The sequence below is a fragment of the Callorhinus ursinus genome, unplaced genomic scaffold (assembly GCF_003265705.2).
Source record: "Callorhinus ursinus isolate GAN/ISIS: 27379988/994484 unplaced genomic scaffold, GSC_fseal_2.0 scaffold90, whole genome shotgun sequence".
Taxonomy (NCBI): domain Eukaryota; kingdom Metazoa; phylum Chordata; class Mammalia; order Carnivora; family Otariidae; genus Callorhinus; species Callorhinus ursinus.
Window position 1 is genome coordinate 2,257,543 of NW_027397152.1, and position 21,747 is coordinate 2,279,289.

The 21,747-nt window shown below is 43.1% G+C and overlaps 2 protein-coding genes across 2 annotated transcripts; both read right to left on the minus strand.

Moving 5' to 3' along the window:
• Positions 1-347: 347 nt before the first annotated feature.
• Positions 348-12,457, minus strand: MRPS21 (mitochondrial ribosomal protein S21). The gene is made up of 3 exons (XM_025858358.2): positions 12,369-12,457; positions 11,838-11,953; positions 348-643 (listed from the first exon to the last, which is right to left on the minus strand). The coding sequence occupies exons 2-3, from the start codon at positions 11,918-11,920 to the stop codon at positions 463-465; spliced, it is 264 nt and encodes an 87-aa protein (XP_025714143.1). The 5' UTR covers positions 11,921-11,953; positions 12,369-12,457; the 3' UTR covers positions 348-462.
• A 5,406-nt stretch (positions 12,458-17,863) lies between these two features.
• On the minus strand, positions 17,864-21,511 carry CIART (circadian associated repressor of transcription). The gene is made up of 6 exons (XM_025858417.2): positions 21,413-21,511; positions 20,417-20,845; positions 20,176-20,251; positions 19,869-19,947; positions 19,645-19,756; positions 17,864-18,532 (listed from the first exon to the last, which is right to left on the minus strand). The coding sequence occupies exons 2-6, from the start codon at positions 20,783-20,785 to the stop codon at positions 18,134-18,136; spliced, it is 1,035 nt and encodes a 344-aa protein (XP_025714202.1). The 5' UTR covers positions 20,786-20,845; positions 21,413-21,511; the 3' UTR covers positions 17,864-18,133.
• Positions 21,512-21,747: the final 236 nt, after the last annotated feature.

The window sequence follows — 21,747 nt, forward strand, 5'->3', positions numbered from 1 at the left end:
ATTCCACTACATTTTAGAAAAGTTCCTCACCTCTCCTAGACTACTTAAAAAAATTTTATTATAGCTAAATATACATGGAATTTGCCATTTTCACCATGCAAGTGTACAGTTCAGTGGCACTAAGTACATTCACATTGTTGTGCAAGTATCACCACCATCTGTCTCTAGAACTTTTTCAGCTTCCTTAACTGAAATTCTGTACCCATTAAACACTAAATCCCCATTCCCAACCAGCCCCTGGCAACCACCATTCTACTCCTAGACTACTTTTTGAGTTAGTTTCTCCTTCGCATAATAAAAGAGAGGGTCCACTGCTGACTATGGGATTGCTTCTACATATGCAGGCCTTCTTGCACATATGTGATTGAATTTATTATAAGAAAGGTAAGAGAAAATGGGATTGTAGAAAGAAAGGAGACAGCTGGATAGGGATTTTCATACTGGGCCTACTATCCACAGGCCTCAGCAGCCCTGCCATGGATCCCGCCGATTCTTTCGCATCAAGAAGTTAATCTTGCGAGCCATTTCCATGTTGTAGATCCGCCGACAGGTTTCGTAGCTTTCCCGTCGTCGTTGGCAACAAGGCTTTTCATAGTACCGCCGTCGCTTAATGTCCTCGATGAGCCCATCCATGGTGAGGATTCTGTGTAAAGGCAGGCAATGAAGTTAGAAACCTGGGCTCATTATTATTCTTTTCCAACTTCACAGATGGCCAGAAGTCAACTGACCAAACAACTGGTGTCTATAAAGATTATGATGTGAAATGGTGGTTATATAGCTTTAACTGCCTACTTATAGAGGCAATCCCCAAATAGGAATTTGTGGGAAATAACAAAGCAATTAATACACAGTCCTTGCTCTTGGGGAGTTCACAGTCAGGGTCATATTTTCAACCTTTATTCGCCCACAGCACACCTGAGGGATGTGACACAGTCCTTAAGAACAGTGGCTCTTTATGGCAGTGATTCTCAACCAAGGGATCATTTCAGAATCTTCAGATGGGGTGAGTCATTTGTAGTAGGAAAAACAAATCATTAGGGGTGATTCCTAATTGGTCCTTAGTGACAAATGCTACCCTATCCCTACAGTTTAACTGACACAACTGACACAGTGAGAGAGGGAAGTCTGTAGGCCTGAGATATCCCTGGACCTACTTAATACAAGGAGAGAAGAGACCTTCATCACACCAATGATACAAATGGGAGTATTAAGTAACAGCCTCACCCATCATTTTCCCCATGTACCACACGCTCCAACCACACTACTTTGCTGACTACTGAACACACTCTAATACCAAGTCTCTATTCATGCTGCTTCCTCAACCTAGAATGAGGTTGAGGAAGCAGCCCCCACCTCCAGTTGCCAACCTTCTGAGTAAAATTTTCCTCATCTTTTTGATGCCAAACTTAGATGCCACCTCTCTAGAAAGAATATCCTTTTTTTTTTTTAAAGGTTTTATTTATTTATTTGAGAGAGAGAGAGAATGAGAGAGAGAGAGCACATGAGAGGGGGGAGGGTCAGAGAGAGAAGCAGACTCCCTGCCGAGCAGGGAGCCCGATGCGGGACTCGATCCAGGAACTCCAGGATCATGACCTGAGCTGAAGGCAGTTGCTTAACCAACTGAGTCACCCAGGTGCCCTAGAAAGAATATCTTCTTAGAGGAAATAATTTATTTTACTGTAGACCTACTTAGCGATTATTTCATTCCTTCATTCTGTTATTTATACAAACGTCTCCCTCATTAGACTGAAAATCTCTGAAGGAAGAAACCATGTTTTATTTTACTCTTTAAGGGTCTATAAAACTGAGCTCAATCTGTTTTTTTTCCTGCCCATCCAATTCCTTGCAATGCAGTTCCTCTTGTTGGATATATATTTTTTTCTTTTCAAATTTTTATTGAAATTCTAGTTAGTTAACACATAGTATAATATTGGTTTCAGGAGTAGAATTTAATGATTCATCACTTACATACAACACCCAGTGCTCATCACAAGTGGGCTCCTTAATATGCATCACTGATTTAGCCCATTCCTTGCCCACCTCCTTCCATCAACCCTCAGTTTGTTCTCTATCGTTAAGTCTCTTATGGTTTGCTTCCCTCTCTCTCTTTTTCTCCCTTCCCATATGTTCATATGTTTTGCTTCTTAAATTCCACATGAGTGAAATCATATGGTATTTGTCTTTCTCTGACTGACTTATTTCACTTAGCATAATACTCCATCCACATCATTGCAAATGGCAAGATTTCACTCTTTTGATGGTTGAGTAACACACACACACACACACACCCCCCACATCTTCTTTATTCATTCACCAGTCTATGCACGTTTGGGCTCTTTCCATAGTCTGGCTATTGTTGATTATGCTGCTATAAACGTTGGGGTGCATGTACCCCTTTGAACCTATATTTTGTATCCTTTGGGTAAATACCTAGGAGTGCAATTGCTGGGTCATAGGGTACTCTTGTTGGATTTGTAACACATCTAACTCAAACTTACCTCTTTGTTCTTCCACAGACACTGGAGCTTCTTTTATAAACTACTCAATCCCTAGGCTCCTGAGAACTCTGGCTCCAATCTGTAATTTGTTACTCCCTCTCAATCCATCACCAGTCGGACCTAAGGAGGTCTAGAGGCATCTGCTGCTGCCCTCCATTTCTGGCATTGTTTACATGGGCCCTCTCCTGCTCACCCTGTTCTTTCATTACAGGTAAAAAGTTAAGTCACAAACACAGTTGGAGATAAGGAGGTTACGTAGAAGGGGGATAGAGGAAAAAGAAAATCAAAATAAAAGAAACCACCAGCTACTTCTGCCCAGTGGGAAGCCCTATTTCTTGCTGCTATGTTATACCACAAAGCCCAAGATAACAACTATAGATTGAACATGAACTTGAAAAGATGTGAGCTTTGGGTAAATTACAAATGTGAATAGACATGGGAACCACCGTCCTATGGGATCCACTCCCAGGCTGCTGCTGTTTAATATCAAGAATGCTACTAGAAAATCATTATTTGTATAAATCGGTTTGTCTAGGTGTTAGTGGTAGGAAGATGGGGGGCAAGGGAATTGCTGCAAATTCCCAGAAGCAGGAGAAGCAGATAATTCAGCTTCTAGTGGAAACATAGTCATGTCCAGAAGTCATGTGGATCCAACACTAGAATCTTACAATAGAGAAGTAAGGCACCAAAAACTAAAATAGACTCCGTATCCTGGGCCACAAAGGGTCTCCTTTGCTACCCTTATTTCTTAATTTACTCTTTTTTTTTTTAATTTTATTTTTTAAATTTTACTGTTATGTTAATCACCATACATTACATCATTAGTTTTTTTTTTAAGAAAATTTAAGCCTCCTTTAATTTCACCTTCCAGACATAGCTTTACTATATAACTTCACAGCCTTACAATGTAAATTTTTTAAAATTTTTTTATTGTTATGTTAATCACCATATATTACATCATTAGTTTTTGGTGCAGTGTTCCATGATTCATTGTTTGTGCATAACACCCAGTGCTCCATGCAGTACGTGCCCTCCTCAATACCCATCACCAGGCTAACCCATCCCCCCACCCCCCCCCCTCTAGAACCCGCAGTTTCTCAGAGTCCATAGTCTCTCATGGCTCGTCTCCCCCTCCGATTCCCCCCCTTCCTTATTTTACTCTTAAATGTTGGCATCCCCCCTTCAGATTCTGACTAAAAACCTCCTTCTTTCTGGTTCTACATGACTTCCTTAACCTTTACCAGTGAGCCTCAACACTAACGCACAATGGAATCATCCCCTAAAAGGTTTTTAAAAAGTACTGATTCCTGGGGCGCCTGGATGGCTCAGTTGGTTGAGCAGCTGACTCTTGGTTTCAGCTTGGTTCATGATCTCAGGGTCTTGGGATCAAGCCCCGCAGGAGGCTCCATGCTCAGCGGGAGTCAGCTTGGAGATTCTTTCCTCTGCGCCTCCCCTGACTTGCGTAGACCTCATGGGCTTGCGCTCATACACTCTCTCTCAAATAATTAAATGTTAAGGAAAAAAAAAAAAGTACTGATTCCTGGGCCCCGTCCCTCAAAGATTCTGATTTAAGTGGTCTAGCATGGAATTAAGCACTAGAAATGTTTTAAAAGACTCCCAGGTAATTCTAACACAGAGCCCCACCTGAGAACGGACACAGATACTGTTGACTCCTGAATCTTTTTATCTCTAGTCCCAATCTTCCCTTAGAGCTAGACTGTTATTTCCAATTGCCTCAAAACCTACAAAGACCATGATCTGTGGTCAGTGATTATGACTCACTGAAAGCTCAGATGATGGTTTGCATTTCTGAGTAATAAAGTTCTGTACATTTAAAAAACAAACACACAGGGCGCCTGGGTGGCTCAGATGGTTAAGCGTCTGCCTTCGGCTCAGGTCATGGTCCCAGGGTCCTGGGATCGAGGCCCGCATCGGGCTCCCTGCTCCTTGGGAGCCTGCTTCTCCCTCTGCTTCTCTCTCTCTCTCCCTCTGTCTCTCATGAATAAATAAATAAAATCTTTAAAAAAAAAAAAAAAACACACACAAAAAACCTTACAAAGACCAAAGTTACTGTCTCCTCCTAAAATCTATTTTTCCTCCTCTATACTATTAATGACATCAGCAATTACTCAAGCTAAAAATCTCAGCATGTTCCTGGACTAGGCCTTCTCTTTTACTTCCCACATCCACACTTACCGTATCCTATAAATTCTATAACCTGAGAATTCTATAACCTTAGATCTCTTTCTTCTCTCCTTTCCTATGGCCACAGCTCTAATTATGGTCCTTATCATCTTATACCTGGACTACAGAAATAAACATCTAACTGGTCATTTAATCAATAAATGTTTATGGAATTCCAACTTGGTACCAGGCATTGTGTTAAATGCTGAGGACAGAAAACAAGCTTAAACATGGTTCCCTACCCTTGCAGTCTAGTAAAGAAGATAATTATACAAGAATTACAATAGAGTGTGATCACTCCTTCCTTCTGTTCCCAAAGCACAGTGGTCCTCAAACTTTAGCCTGCAGCCATCGCCTGGATAACCCATTAAAACATAGATTGCTGAGGCTCCTGAGTGGGTCAGTCGGTTAAGCATCCGACTCTTGATTTTGGCTCCGGTCTCAGGGTCCTGGGATGGGGCCCTGCGTCGGGCTCTGCACTCAGCACAGAGTCTGCTTGGGGTCTTCTCCCTCTCCTCCTGCCCCTCCCCCTGCTCACATTCTCTCTTTCAAATAAATAAATAAATAAAATCTCCCTTATTGGGGTGTGTGCTTTCTACGGTTAGAAATTGTTTATTTTTGTATTCATTTTTGAAAATGAATTCATAAAAATGAATCTTCTAGGTGACTGACACATGTCCACAGCTCAGGGGATTAAGCGGCTTTATAATAGACACAGTTCTTGGGAATAACAGCTCAGAAAGTCTCAATAATATTACCTTTCCTAAGATGGCACATTAGAGTTTAGACAGCATTTTCACATCCATGATCCTAATACAATCCTATAAAATTAAAGAAGCAGGCAATGTCATCTTTTTACAGAGTAGGAAACAGAAGTCCAGAGAGGATGACCTGCCCAAGATCACAAAATGGAGCTAGAAATAGAATCCAGATGAAAAGATGGGAGGGGCACCTAGGTGGCTCAGTCGTTAAGCGTCTGCCTTCGGCTCAGGTCATGATCCCAGGGTCCTGGGACTGAGCCCCACATCGGGCTCCCAGCTCAGCTGGAAGCCTGCTTCTCCCTCTCCCACTCCCTCTGCTTGTGTTCCCTCTCTCACTGTCTCTCTCTGTCAAATAAATAAATAAAATCTTAAAAAAAAAAAAAAAGATGGGAGCCAAAAAGACATGGCACACTGTTGGGAAAGGAATGATCCAAAGATCTAAGCCTTAATTTGTCTAGATCTTGTTTGCTGCTGTCTAATGAAGACCACATTTTGGACTAGTCTAGTACATTAGAGAAACAACAGAAAAGTCTCTGAAAGAAAAAAATTGGATATATAATATAAAAAGGACATGGAAACTGGGTTTGAAGAGAGACCATTAAAAAAAAACAGGGACATTGGATATGACTTCACTAGGAAGAGAATCCTATTTGGAATGACAAAAAAGACAGTTTATTTATTTTTGACAAAGACAGTTTAAAAGTGTGATGAAAGAAAACTGCAAAAGGAAGGGGGAGTTCAGACATATACTCAGTCAGGTATCCTACTGGAGTTTCAAAGGGTTTGAAACAGAAGTGATCACCTTACCAGGCACGTGGGTGGCTCAGTCCGTTAAGCCTCTGCCTTTGGCTCAGGTCATGATCTCAGGGTCCTGGGATCCAGCCCCATGTCGGGGCTCCCTGCTCAGTGGGGATCCTGCTCCTCCCTCTGCCCCCCTGCTCGTGCTCTCTTTCTCACTCTTTATCTCAAATAAATAAAATCTTAAAAAAAAAAAAAAGTGATCATCTTACCAAGTAAATGCCTGTGTGGTCAGGCAAAAAAAGCAAGATAAGAAAAAAGTAAAAGAAGGATCTAAGAATGGAGGAAGGGAAAGAATGAAAAGATCATGGTCCATGGGGTTGCTAAATGGTGTTCCCTGGATGGTTCTAACTACACTACCTAAGCCTTACCCAGTTCTTTCTAGTTATCCTAAAAAAGTACAGATTACCTTCAAAAGCTCCAGAGTCCCTACAGTAGAGGCATCTACTCAACATACTTCTAATAAAAAAGGATGCAGAAAGAGCTTTGTAGAACTAATGAAGTAAACAGAGAAGTGTTACTAAGGAGGCTTCTGCTTCCAAAGGTAGTTCAAGGACGAGCAGACCAAGGGCTTTAGAGTAAACAAATCAGCTTGGAGTTTGGGCACTTGGCAACCTAACACTGAAGGAGAAATCTGCTGCCAATTTTAGTTAAATTCATCAGATTATGTAAAAGGAGCTGAGCTACCCAGGCTGGGGGAGGTTGAAAGTGGCAAACTCACATGTCAGTGTAGCCAGCCTACGTCAGGATAACGTGTATGCACAAGGACTCACTGGGCCCAGAAGCTTGCCTACCGGGACTAAAAGAGGTCAACCAGGCACACTTCTAGTGTGCTTGCCTTTCCTTGCTTGGGGGCCAGCCAATCATACAGGGCTTCCTAGCAACCCCCACTCTCCATCTCCTTATCTGAGGGCAGGAATGAGGGCTCTTGGTTATACAACAAACATTTTGTGGTGGTCTCACTGGACAGACACATAGGCCGTTTCCTTTGTAAGACTGCCTTTGTGCTCCAAACACGCCAAAGCTTTAACCACCTTCCTCTTATCTCATTTGCTCTCCTGCCTACTGTTGTAATTAGACCACAGGACATGCAACTCATTTTTAAACTACCAACCATCAGAAAGCTGGGAGAGATAAGGAGAAGCCTGGGGTGGAATACAGAATACAGAATACAGAAAAGGTGTAATACAGAAAAGGTGGCCAGAGAGGACATTAAGAAAAAGCAGAGAAAAATAAGAAAAGTACATCAGAAAATACTGTGTTTGACAGGAAGACTGGGATACTCCAGAACCAGCTGGTTCACATTTTCATGCTTAAACTCCTTGCCTAGAAAATCCTTCTAAGGGTAAAATATTTGTCCATTTTCTCCCCCTGAAGCTAAAATACAATTTATAGCATATATATTTAATACTCCAAGATTAAAAGGAAGAGAAATATAGCTTCCTAAAGACTGAATGCCAATTGACAAAATAAGTATCCTCCCGAAAGACTATTAAAATCACTACTGTAACACTTGTTCCAACCTGGCACCTTCCAACAACACGTTCTTTTTTTTTTTTTTTAATTCTTTTTTCAAAGATTTTATTTACTTATTTGAGAGGAGAGAGAGAGAGAGAGAGAGAGAGAGAGAGAGAGAGAGAGAAGCCGGGTGGAGGGGCAGAAGCAGGGGGAGAAGCAGGCTCCCCACTGAGCAGGGAGCCCGACATGGGGCTCGATCCCAGGACCCTGAGATCATGACCTGAGCCGAAGGCAGGTGCTTAACCGACTGGACCACCAAGCACCCCAACAACATGCACATCTTGCACTGCTTTCCTAGATAATCCCAGCCACAAAGTATGAATTTTCTAAATTCATAAGGAAGCCAAAAAGACATCATCATACCTGAGGCCCTGAGTCTCTGGGTCTTGAATCTTTTCGTCTATTTTTCTTTCCAACCATTCCTCTTCTTTCTGATCATATTCTTTCCTTTTTAAGTACTATATAATTTTTCTCCAAAAGCTATTCCTAAATTGGTGTTTTAATCCCTGAAATGAAGAAAAAGTAATGCCATGTTTCTTTCTTCTGTAAAGATTTATCTATTTATTTGGGGGGTGGGGTGGGAAGAGACACCAGAAGTGGAGGGAGGGGCAGAGGGAGAGGGAGAGAGAATCCTCAAGCCAACTCTTCGATGAGCAAGGAGCCTGACGTGGGGCTTGATCTCAGAACCCCGAGATCATAACCTGAGCCAAAATCAAGAGTCTGCCAGTTAACCGAATGAGCCACCCAGGCCACCCAGGCCACCCAGGCTCCCCAGTAACGCCATGTTTCTTAATTAGGATATTTGACAGTGTGCCAAGGGTATAATCCAGAGACAAAAGTCTCTGGGTAAATTTGATGCATTTGCCCAGAGCACCAATTTTAACTTGAATAGGGGTGGAGGTGCTAGCCCTAGAACAGATGCAATGGCAATGAATTAAAAAAAAAAAGAGAGAGAGAGAGAGAGAGGAAAAAAAAGAGAGACAGAGAGGGATATGAAAACAGATTCCTAAGAACAAGAACTGATGTAGTACCAGGCCAGGCCAGATGGCAGAAAGAATCCAAACATGCCTCATCTTCTGCCATTTATTTATTCTTCCTTCACCTGCCACCCACTTGCATCTGGAATCAGGAAGGATTTTTAGATAAAATGAAAAAAAGAGAAAAAAAACAGGAAAAGAAAAACTCTAATGTCGATTAAAATTAAAATATATTGGATTTTGGAAGATGCAGATATATAGAGGTTTGGTTCTAAGTTAATTAGAATGATCCCAGACAAAGACATCGGAAAGGTATCTCAGAAGGTAGAAGGCCTAATGTTTTCTTCAGGTCTGACATCAATGGAAAGAGGATCAACTCCTTCAGGCAGGAAATTAGGAATACCTTGTTTTTCAGGTTTTACATTTTTATAACTAGAAATAGAGATGAAAGAGCAGAGCATACAGAGGGAATAAATGCTATTATTTCAAAATGAGAGTAGCAATAGGCTAAATAGAAGAGACTTGGTTGGAAAGTATCACTGTCTATAAGAAAAGTCATTCCAGGGGCGCCTGGGTGGCTCAGTCGTTAAGCGTCTGCCTTCGGCTCAGGTCATGATCTCAGGGTCCTGGGATCGAGTCCCGCCTCGGGCTCTCTGCTCAGCCGGGAGCCTGCTTCTCCCTCTCCTGCTCCCCTCTGCTTGTGTTCCCTCTCTAGCTGTCTCTCTCTCTGTGTCAAATAAATAAATAAAATCTTAAAAAAAAAAAAAAGTCATTCCAGTATTAGCAGCAAACTGGATTGTCCTAAAAAAATAAAGCTTAATTTTCTCATTTTTTCATCTCCAGGCCACCTTGAGCATAACCTAATGATCAAGGAAGATAGAGAAAAAACAGCTAAAGTAAACTTAACCATTCAAAATAAATAAATAAATCACCCACAAGCAAAACCAAAAGGGTAAAAACTTCCTTACAATGACTTCCAACTTATCATAACAGCTAATGTACAATGTGCCAAACACTATTCTAAGCAATTTAATCATACTAACTAATTTAATCCTCACATCAACCCCAAGAGGCAGGTACTATTATTAGTTCCACTTTACAGATGAAGAAACTGAGGCAGAGAGACATTAAGTACCTTACCATAGATCATAAAGCTAATAAATGGCAGAGCAGAGATCTATCTGAACCAGGCAGTCTGCTTAAGGGTCTGTGCTCTTCTTTTTTTTAGACTTAGATCATAACCTGAGCTGAAATCAAGAGATGGTCATTCAACTGACTGAGCCACCCAGACACCCAGGGAAGGGAGTTCTGTGCTCTTATATTCAAGCCATGGCTTTGGTCAAAAGTATTAAAGTTGTAGCTACTTTCTTGATACAAATATAAGAAATGGTTTAATAAATAATCTTTTTCATTCTTTGCCAAAGCAGCTCATTTCTTAAAAATCAAATTTTTGCTTTTGTGTTATTTGCACTTTTGGAACAGGGGAGGTTAGGGGAGCTAAAGCTAAACCTTTGGAAATCTGTTTTACCATCAAGTAACAGCTGGCCTTTGACATCCCTCAATAATACAAACATCTCAATCACCCTGGCTAACAGACCCATCTAAATCCACCAAAAAAAAAAAAAAATCATACAAAGACTCACAGGAAAAGATCTGAAAAAGGGTGGAGAAATCTACAAGACTTCCTTTTCCCAAAGTCAGTATTTCATCTCACTAGCTAATTCACTACTGTCTATAAAGACATTCTTTTTGTGCTTACAGGGACAGAGAAAGGTCATTAGACATTTTGACCCTCTCACAGACACGCCACTAGGTCTGAAATAGTAAAGAGTTGGGAATGAGCAGCGATAGAAAAAATGATATAGGGTATCTTACCACATAGTACTTAACTGATTATCTTTAGGGAACACCTTCTGTGCAAGGATATGACTGGTATGCACAGACATTGAATGAGGTAATGGGGATGACCTAAGACCAGATCCTTAAAAGACACAATTCATCTTGAGCTTGCAACTGCTTCTCAATTACAGAGCTTCTGACAGCATCTTTGTCCTCATTAACTATGGTCTTCTGCCATCCACAGGTGCCTCCACACCTAAAACTCCTTGCTAAGAAGTAGTTTCTCCTTCATTTATCCTCTCAGCCCCCAAGAACCCCACTAATAAACCCAATGAAATAAAGATTCTTAACTGGAAAATGACTGCCATAGGTGTCTACATTTCCAGAGGAACTAGTAAACAATCTAGTGACATAAAAGCAAAGAACACTGTAGTAGAAAGGTGTGTTTTATGCTCCTTTCCACCATTCAATAATTGTGTAATCCAAGAAACATAAATTTACATGTCCTAAGCTTCCCTTACTTGTGTAATAAAGCTACCACCATACTGGCCTTAAGGCAGAAGGTCAGCTCATATATTCTCTTAAGATCTCTTTCATGCAATTCTTTGATAATTCAACTCAACAAGCATTTGTTTCTTTCACACTGGGGAGAGAAAATGATGAAGCAAGCCAGAAAGTCAAAATCCTTACAACCAATAATAAGGGAAGACTAAAGAACTATTGGCCTGAGAACGTATGACGTTAAGGTATTCTTTATTACAGCCCTTCTACATCTCTTAGTCTAGCATTCAAAACCTTTCAAAACAGGTCTTCTACTCCCAGTTCATTTCCACCTTTATGCTTTTGCTTTTGCTGTAACCTTCCTCTAAACCTGATACACTTTTCTATCTCTTGCTTCCTTCTCCAAGATCCCAAATCTGAATTCATCTTTCCATTAGCCTTGCCCTACACCAATCCCTCCCTCGACCCTCTATTTATCATGTACTACATTCCTGCTTCCCAGCAACTTTATATTTTTATTTTCCCTTTGGGTTCCTTAAGTCTTGGGGGAGAGAATTCAGGCTCTGTATCTACAAACCCCATACAGTTAGGTTTTGGGGAAAAACTTCATTTTTAAGATAATAAACTAAGGGGCTGAAAAGTTTCAAGAGACTAAATACCTGGGCTGGCGGAGGTTTGAGAACAATCTATGACAGGCAATGGGAGAGAATAACCACCCAAGCACTTCCCAAGAGAGCTTGTCTAGGCACGATTCTGGTTACCTGTTTAGGGTCCTGTATGCACCTTCTATGTTCCCTTCCTGTACCATCACAGTCCTGGCAATGAACTTCATATGTTTTGCCATGACCTTGGGATTTAAATCTTCACTCTGCAGGACCTAAAGGATAATGGATAAAGGCAAAGTATAGAGACCAGGTAAGAAAGAGAAACAGCAGAATGCACACTCTACCGCATGGCTTACTCAGGGTCTGGAAAAGCAACGGCCCCAGGAACAAGGGACACAGGGGCACGTGGAATTCTTCATATCCTAGAGATCATACACTAATCATAATCAAGACTGCCTAGCTGTCTTTGCCAAGCATAGGGAAGAAAAGAGACGGTAGCAGGGCGTCATCACGGGGATGTACGTGGCCGGGCACGGGAGGATCCGGACGCGCCACAGGGTACTCCAGTTACCGCTCACCGCCCCAGGAGGGTTTGGGGTGGGAGCTGGGTACGAAGTCTTTCTCGCGCAAGCTTCCCCTCCCTCCAAAGCCACTTTGCTTTCCCCATGCCCAGCCCCAGATCCTCACCCAACTCCCTCAGGGACCAGCTCCACAAAGCTAGCTCGCGGCCGGAAGCGGAAAGACGTCATCTCCTGCGCCGCGCGAAGAAATTCAGGCTGGAAGGAGAAAAACTGCTTGGAAACCATGGCAACATTCTCCCTGGCTCCAGTTGATGGCTTCTCCACGCCCCCTTCCCCGACGCCCCCTGCCAGACTCCCCACGCCTCCAGCCCGGATTCGACACCTGACAAAGCAAGATATTCGTTGCCTTAAATTTGCCCAAAACAGGTTCCTCGTTTTCTCATCCTTTGGTCTCTGAGAAGGTCAGCGCGATTCCGTATTCCCTAATCCTGTCAAATCTGTAATAGATATTTAAGTCATTTCTTTTTCTGGAATGGAAATTAGAGAAATAGGCAAAGCTTCCTGAACACGCTTCCTGTTTTCTCAAAGGACACAGATTCAGCTTCACGCCCCTCATCTGCTTAAAAACTAAGGAAAAGAAACGAAATGAACATACCGTGAGTTTCCTATAACATCATCTGCCCAGGCATTTCCCTAAATAAAGTGAAATTACTAAACAGAGAGTTGGGAAACGCCTGCAGGTTTTAGAATTGAAGACTTTTTTTTTTTTTTTTTTAAGATTTTTGTTCTTAAGCAATCTCCACACCCAAGGTGGGGCTCGAACCCACCACCCGAAATCAAGAGCCCGGAGCTCCACGGACTGAGCCAGCCAGGCGCCCTGAATTGAAGACTTTTATGACAACTTCTATCCCTTTGCCTCCCAGTGAGACCTAGTAGAAATATCTCCTTTATTTCTTCACTGTGGAAACAGATTTTCTTTTATTCATATGTTACATCTACATATCCATCTGTGGTTATTCACATAAATTCAGATCTAGTGGCTACTGGAAAACAGTAGAGAAAGGCTCAAAAGAAGAAAGGTTACACAAGCATCCCGCATAGGGCACCTTGCTCAGCGGGGAGCCTGCTTCTCCCTCTGCCTGCCGCTCCCCACTGATTGTGCTAGTGCGCGTTCTCTCTCTCTGACAAATAAATAAAATCTTAAAAAAAAAAAAAAGGTACACAAGCGGGTACTTGTCTTATAAGTTAAGCCAGGTTCAAAGAACCAAAATAGAGCTAGACTGGGACATCATTAGGCTTATTAACAAACTTTTATTGAACGCCTACTCTGTTAAGTGTTTTTTTAAGATTTTATTTATTTGAGATAGAGAGCGAGTGAGAGGGAGAATGCACAAGCAAGGGGAGGGGAAGAGGGAGAAGCAGACTCCTGGTTGAGCAGGAAGCCCAATGTGAGGCTCGAACCCAGGACCCTGGGATCATGGCCTGAGCTGAAGGCAGACCTTTAACCGACTGAGCCACCCAGGCGCCCCTGTTAGGTGTTTTGATACCATTCCAGTGCCCTTTGGACCACCAGAAGACAGTACAGTAAACATAACTTTAAATAGTAAAACAAGTTAGCATATGATAAATGCAAAATAAATTATATAGGCAAAAGGATAATATGATGGAAAAGCACTGGATTAGAAGTTAAGAGATCTGATTTCTGTCCAAATTCTGATACTCATATGTCTATGTCACTTAAACCCGTAGTCCGAAATTTACTGCCTATAGGTCAAATCCAGTTCCACTCCTGTTTTTGTAAATAAAACCTTATTGGAACACAGTTGTGCTCATTTGTTTACCTTATCAGATATGGCTGCTCTGGGCAACAATGACAGAGTTGGGTAGTTGCACTCAATCACACAAAATTTGTCATGGGAAAAAAAATTTGTCGTGGGAATCAAATGGGATAAAATATAAAATTCTTTTTGAAATAAAGGAAGAGGGAAAGTAACATTTTGAGAATCTCTTATATACCAAACCTTGTATGGGCACTTTATGCGCATGATCTCATTTGTTGGAGTAAAGGGCCAAAGAGAGCTTATATATCATGTTTAATGGAGAGAATAATTGGGAAAAGGACTTGAGTGAGTCTCTTAAAGAAGGGTAGGGTTTAATTGAGAGAAGCATGAAAGGCTGGGCAAGGTGAATAGCGTGAACAAGAGTTTAGAGTTAAAAAGTCTTACAGTGTTCATCAAGGGCAAATAAAAAAGCGAACAAAGGGATCAAGTAGGTGAACAGAAGGAGAAACAAAGACTTTGAGTAAAGGCTTTGAACTTCTCAAAGCACTGAGGAGCCTTTGAAGGATTTGAATAGGAAATGACATGCAAAACACTGTTCTAGGAAAAGTAATCTGGTATCAGTGAGAAGGGATTAGAGGTAAGAGAGACTATTGCTATAATTAAAGTTTAGGCCAAAGATGTGGCAATGAAATGGGTAGGAAGAAATGGATTTTAAGAGACATTCCAAATACAGAATAAGAAGGATTTGGTGAGACGCCTGGGTGACTCAGTAGGTTGAGCGTTTGCCTTTGGTTCAGGTCATGATCCCAGGGTCCTGGGATCGAGTCCCACATCAGGCTGCTTGCTTGGCAGGGAGCCTGCTTCTCCCTCTGCTTGTGCGCTCCCTTTAAATATGTATATATTTATATATATAATAATAATATATATAATAAATAATCTGTAATACAATATAATTATATATATATATGTATATGAAGGATTTGGTGACTGAATGGCACCAAGTTTTAAGTTCAGTTATCCAGAAAAACAATGGTAGCTTAGACAGTGTTAACAGAAGAAAAAGAGTATAAAAAGGAAGAACAGGACATCTTTAAAGGAAAGATAATATTTTGATTGGTGACCACTGGAAAAAGCACCAGACTGGAAACCCAGAGTTTTGTACCCACATTGTGCTGTCTTACACAAGCCACCTAAATTTCCTCATCTCTAAAAAATTAGGGGGTGAATGATACCTCTTGGCTTTAAAATGCTGAAATTTTCAACAATATTTAGGTGTTAATAACATGGAAATAGAATTGTTCAGCAGAGATGTAGACTTTCAATATGTCTTCTAGGGGAGAGAGCGGGACTAGAGATGGGGATTCAGAAGTCTTCAAAGGTGAGGCAATAAAGCCATGAAAGATGAAATCTTTAAGTGAAACAATGTAGTCAGAGAAGAGTAAAGGATCAAGGACTGAGCCTAAGGGAGCACCCACACTCCAGAGCAGGCAGAAGTGGGGCCATTAAGAGATATGGAAGTTGCTGCCAGGTAGGTAAGAGGAGAATTAGGATAGTGTGTTGTCATGGGATCCGAGGGAGGAGAGTTTCAGTAGGTAGCATCAAGAGTGTCAAGTGCTACAGAGAGCATGAAGCACATAGCCTTTGTGCTTGGATCTAGCTATTGATTTGGTGGAAGCTACATTAGAATACCTGATCCTGGGGGCTCCTGGGTGGCTCAGTTTGTTAAGCATCTGCCTTCAGGTTTGGGTCACGATCTCGGGGTCCTGGGATCAAGGCCTGGCATTGGGCTCCCTGCTCAGTGGGGAGTCGGCTTCTTCCTCTGCCCCTCCCCACTGCTTGTGCGCTCTCTCAATAGATACATAAAATCTTTTTTTTTAATTTTTAAAAGAGATTTTATTCATTCATTTGAGAGAGAGAGAACATAAGCCAGGTGGGGGTGGGGGGAAGAAGGGGGAAGGGCAGAGGAAGAAACAGACTCCTGGCTGAGCAGGGAGCCCGATGAGGGGCTCGATCCCAGGACCCCGAGATCATGACCTGAGCATAAGGCAGACGCTTCACTGACTGAGCCACCCAGGCACCCCCGATAAATAAAGTCTTAAAAAAAAAAAAAAGAATACCTGATTCCGTGCAATAGTTAGTGACTCTGGAAGGTGCACTAGAGTGACAGTAGCTAAGCTGCAGGAGCCTAAGGCTTGAGTGGTAGAAAGGAGTCAGAAAGATTAGACTGTTAAAAATATGAGGAAAAGGGCGCCAGGGTGGCTTCGATGGTTAGGCGTCTGCCTTCGGCTCAGGTCGTGGTCCCAGGGTCCTGGGATCGAGTCCCGCATCAGGCTCCCTGCTCCTTGGGAGCCTGCTTCTCCCTCTGCCTCTCTCTCTCTCTCTCTCTGTGTGTCTCTCATGAATAAATAAATAAAATCTTAAAAAAAATATGAGGAAAAGATAAGAAAGAGAACAATCAGACTCAAGAGATGTTTTCCGGAAGGGAGAGACCTGATCCCACTTATGGGAGGAATAAATATTATTTGTAGGAGAAATAAACAAATAAATAAACAATTCAAGAACAACGTGAAGTTACAAGGTGAAGAAGGGATAAACGATATGGCAAAAGTTCCAGAGGAGAAAGGTAATCAAGAGCACAAATAGGTTTGCCTTAGAAAGGAGGTCATGTGGGCCGCCTGGGTGGCTCAGTTGGTCAAGCATCTGCCTTTGGCTTAGGTCATGACCTCAGGAGTCCTGGGATCGAGCCCCACGGCTCTTTACTCAGCCGGGAGTCTGCTTCTCCCTCTCCCTCTGCTCCTCTGCCCCTCTCTCTGCTCATGCTCCCTCTCAAATAAATAAAATAAAATAGAAGAGAAAGGAGGTCATGTTCTTTGAAATCAAGAGACAATTATTCCCTGAAAATGGAGGACTTGAGAAATAGGGGAAAGATGTGTAACCAGCTGTGAGAAACATGCTAAGTGGCCAATAAACAATAACTAAAATGACCAAGTAGTCTGATACACTGCCAAGGCTTAGGATGGGAGAAGACATAGTTTTGGTGGAAACTGGGACAAATAAGTCAGAGTGATATACAGAGAAGGGCAGATGCAGATAAATTCACAGACTTTCATGTTTGCCTCCCCGTGACACTGGGTAGCTTTCCTTAGTCTTGCACACGTTTGGCTGCAAGCTTTTTTTAAATTTAAGATTTATTTATTTATTTATTTTAGTGGGGGAGGGGTAGAGGGAGAGGGAGAGAGAAAATCTCAAGTAGGCTCCATGCCCAGCATGGGGTTTGATCTCACAACCCTGACCGTGACCTGAGCCAAAATCAAGAGTCAGAGGCTTAAGCTTAACCAACTGAGCCACCTTGGCACCCCTCCTGCAGCTTTTTGAATCAAGATGTGGCCCTGCGTCTGAGGAGACTCCCCATTATGACAGTTCTAGGGCACCCCTTCCTCTTCAAAACTGGCAACCACAGTGGCTGTTCTGGCTCTTGTGTCCCTCCTCTGGCCCACAGTAGATGACATATGCATTTATCCACAAGCATCAACAGCTCCCATCAAAGCAAAGAGCTATCCCAGAGCAGAAGAACCTGCTAGTCTGGGCCAGCTGGAAGAGTACAAAGGGAAAGGTACTAGTCTCTGAGACTAAATGAAAACACAAGCCCAATTCTGAACCCTGTAACTGTCCCAGGAAGTTTTCTGAACCCTGTAACTGGTCCCTAGGAAGCCAGCAGCAGAGTCTCATTTGCTCTCCACAGGATTTCTGTCATCCCATCCAGACTTCTGACTTGCTGGAGCTCACTGTCTCAAACATTCCCATCCCCTTTCTTTCTTCTTCTCTGCTGCTCAGAGGATCAATATTGGTATTTCAAGCAGAAAGTTTCAACTTCCTTTAATCAACAAACTCTTTAGGTATAAAATTTCTTTAATCAAAAAGCACTTCTCTTCCCTCAACACAAATGCACACATTAAAAGTAAAAAATATATATGAGAGAGACATATATTTACACAAATTAGAAACCACAGTCTCGAGTCCTGGATTAGGGGTTGAGAAAATGGACATCAGGAGCAACTGGAGGATGGCTTCTCATCTGCTCTAGATGTCCCACAGTCATCTCTCTGGCCATGGTGGGTAGACCAGGACCAGATAGGGTACAGCTCCAGGCTTATGGCAGAGTTACTGGCAAAGTGTGGCAATGAGGTCCCTCTCCAGGGAGTTTCTTAGGATCACCAGGGATGACCACAGATGCTGTAGCAGCTGGAACTGGAGTGGTTGGGGCAGAGTGGGTGAAGGGCTGCACTCCATGCTGGACAAAAAGGATGACACCAATGCTGGCCCCAGAGCCTAAAGGACCATGGCTAAAGGAAATGGTACCTGGGGAACTGAGTGGGGGGTTGCAAATTGGAGTGGTGTGGATCCAAGTGAGGTGCATGGTTGGCCATTCAGTGAGGTGCCAAGGCTGCTTTGGTTTCAACAGTAGATGTCCTAGCTGTGTCTGGTCCATCTTTTCCATTGGAGGTACAGGAGAAGCAGCAGCTGAGTAACTGTGGTGGCTTGGAAAATGCTAGAAGGGGGAGATGAGAAGAAAAAAAAATATGTGAGAGAGCTTTCAGATTAACTGCACTAGGTTGCTTAAAACTTTTATTTCCTTGGGGAATCTGTTTGCAATGCAAACATACCTAGTTTTATGCAACAGCTCATTTTCTGCCAGGTGATGATTAAAAGTTTTAGTAACCTAGTTATTCTTTCATTTACTTAACAAATACTTGAAGGCTTTTATGTACCACACACTCTATCAGGCACTGGACGTCCAGCAGGCAAAATAAAACAAACAGTCCCATAGGTTCTCACTATTTATAAAATAACTCATTTTATAACTTCTTTTTTAAAAGTCAATTTTTAGTTGGAATCATCATTCTCCAATTTCTGCATTTTAAATTTTAATTTCCCTTTGTTGAGTTTCTCAAGAAATGTAAATTAACATGCAGGCAAGATCCTCTTGCCTATTTTTGAATGAGTTATTCCCACAGCAATAATAACTGTGGTTGATTGAATACAAGAACGACTGTCCATTATCTATAGGAGACTTTACCCTCCCTGTAATTCGAGTATCCCATAAATACCCTATCGTTTGAAGGCACAAAAAATAGGTCACTTCCAAATGGGTCTAAGAATCTATCCAACACTCCTTCTATGGGTGCCCCATGGGTGCCCTCCTCCCCTCCCAGTGATATACTTGCTATGACCAGTCCTTGAAACCCACGCTTCCAGAGGGTTTGGTACAAGGATACTTGGGTAGGAGTAAAAAGAGGGAGAAGGAAAGAATTTTAGGGCAACAGAGAAGAAAGGATTTGTAGAGAAAAGCTAAGGACTCTTCCTGCATGACTCATTTGGCCAAGCAAGAAGCCTTCTGTATCTATGCAGAAAGCAGATAAGCTGCACATGAGGGATAGGGTTAAACTTCATGGAGTTCTTTGTAGTGATCAGAACAAAAATAGAACAAAAACCATACAAGAATCAAGACAATGAAGGAAAGCGAGGCATTCCCTCCCCTGAAAAGGAACCTGTTGGAAAAGAGGAAAAGACTCAAGAGAAAACAGAAGAAGGAACCCATTTCTGCAGGTACACTTCGTTTCCCTATATCCCTGTCTCCCCCTCAGTTTTACAAGTTCTTACCTTGGTCAGCTGGTGCCTGCTATTACCTAGTGATGATTTCTGGGCAGCTATATGAGGAAACCAAGTCTTTAACATCCCTTCTACCTGTAGCAAGGTTCCTAGGTAACGTTCCCTGTGAAAAAGACATTTCTTTAAAAAGTCATTAAGTGTGAAAAAGCAACAAGACAGGATTGTAGATATCTCCTTTTTTATGAAGTACTTAGGAAAGAAGCAGGGGAACTTACCCCATCTGTGGCTTCTGCAAAACGCCTACAATACGCTGGATTCTATCCATTGCCACGCTCTGCTGGAAACTGCTCAATCCTGGGGTCAGGGAGAGAGAAAGACATCAAAGATTGAGATTCAAGAATTTAGTCAGGTAAAGGAAGGAAAGAACAGGATAAAATAAATTCACCTAAAGAAATTAAACCACAGAGGCAGAAAAGTAATAATGTAGGCTGTGAAGATTTAAGACAAATACACATTTAAAACATTGAGAGAAAGAGAAAGAGATGAAGCTAGCCAGATAATTGCAACTAATCAGATAATTACCTCTCTCAAATCGACCCATCTTCAGCCCATTCAGTAGGTCTGTGAGAGGGCGGATGAATCCTTGAAGCTCTTTACACTGTAGGAAAACAGGACAAAGGCTATGAGAGGACTGGGAATTGCCCCTACATTACTGTTCTTCCCCACCTCCAAATCTGGGAACCAATGAAGAATTGGGTCCTTACTAACCCCTCTGGCTGCTAAGCCATTCCACTATTGTCGACTTTACCCTGCTTTCTCTTACCTTCTGAGCAAAAAGCAGGTCTCCTTCTGTGGTACAACCCTGGATGATCATGTTGGTCTGTAATCCACCATCTCTTGATCTTTTGACCCCAGATCCTGCCATGGGAGAGGCCAGGCCCCGCTGTTCCAAGTGAGATGCTGCTGTATGTTGGTTGCTGGAAACCTTGGGCCGTTGCCTGCACCGGATAGGACCGGGGCTGGGCCGAGAACCTCCCCTTTGCCCAACAGGGTCTGACCTGGGGCCATGGGCAGCCTTGTCCTCCCCCTCACTATCGGAGGGGAGGCCAAAGTCACTGTTCCCTGGGGAGGTGGAAAAAGAGGAACAGAGAGAGTAGGAAGAACAGGAAGAAATGCTAGCTGGAGAATCCATAGGTTCAGAAGCAGGGGCTGGAGAGCAAATCGCGAAGTACCCAACGATCGGAACCTGCAACTGAAGAGCAAAGCGAGGGAGTTTGTAACCATAATCTGGAAATTAGGAAATGGACCGGGAGACTGGGGTGTACTGTATGGGACGATAATACCTCTTCTCCCCAGCATTACATGTCTCAGAGACAATAGAAAAAGTCATCTCCCCGCCTGCCCCCCTCAGTTAAAAACCTGGACTGCCCCTCTGGCCTCCGCAGAACAGCTTCTTAGTCTGATACAGACTCTTCTTCTTTACTCCCCTCTGTTCAGAGTAAATCACCCAACTTGACACCTTCCCCTGAGAGTTGTTCGCCAGGTCTGTTCCCAGCCTGACCCCGCAGCGAGGGCTACTGGAGAGCCCTAAATCTCCGGTAACCCACCTAGTGACCCTGTAGGGACCACTCCCCACAGGGACCTCACGCCTCTTCCCAATCTTTCTGATCCGGATCCCTGAGCCGGACCCTCTACAGTCTCGCCTGCCACGTGATGCTATCCTTCCCAGTACCAAGATCTGCTTTCGGTCCCTAAACCTACCCCCTCCGGGTCTGATCCTCTCGCGCGGATCGCTTCCTTATTCTGCAAGCCTCCTCACCTGTATCGGTCGGCTCAGCCCAGGCTGTCTCCGGCTCCTTCTCCAACTCTGCGGGTCTCGGCTGCCCACCTCCGCCTCTCTCCCACTGGGTCCCGCCCCTTCCCCCCCCTCCCAGACACGTGCGGCTGGGCACGTGCCTTCCCCCTGCGTACACAGACCTCGCACCCTCATTGGTTGCCTAGCCGGTGGCACGTGACTCTTGTTACTGAAGTTCACATCCCATTTGCTACAGCCTGCAGGGGCTCGGCCAATAGAGACGCTGGTAGGTGACGATTGGCTGGAAGGGAAGCATTCCGTGCCCCGCCCCTACATGCGGCTGGCGAACCGGACCCGGT

Bases quoted from the DNA above. Each gene is read 5' to 3' on its own strand.
- MRPS21 (XM_025858358.2), bottom strand. From the start codon at position 11,920: ATGGCAAAACATATGAAGTTCATTGCCAGGACTGTGATGGTACAGGAA. The intron at 644-11,837 runs GTAACCAGAATC...GCCTTTACACAG, and splicing joins GCATACAGGACCCTAAACAG to AATCCTCACCATGGATGGGC.
- CIART (XM_025858417.2), bottom strand. From the start codon at position 20,785: ATGGATTCTCCAGCTAGCATTTCTTCCTGTTCTTCCTACTCTCTCTGT. The intron at 20,252-20,416 runs GTAAGAGAAAGC...GTTTTCCTACAG, and splicing joins ACCTGCTTTTTGCTCAGAAG to TGTAAAGAGCTTCAAGGATT. The intron at 19,757-19,868 runs GTAAGTTCCCCT...TCTTTTTCACAG, and splicing joins TTGCAGAAGCCACAGATGGG to GGAACGTTACCTAGGAACCT.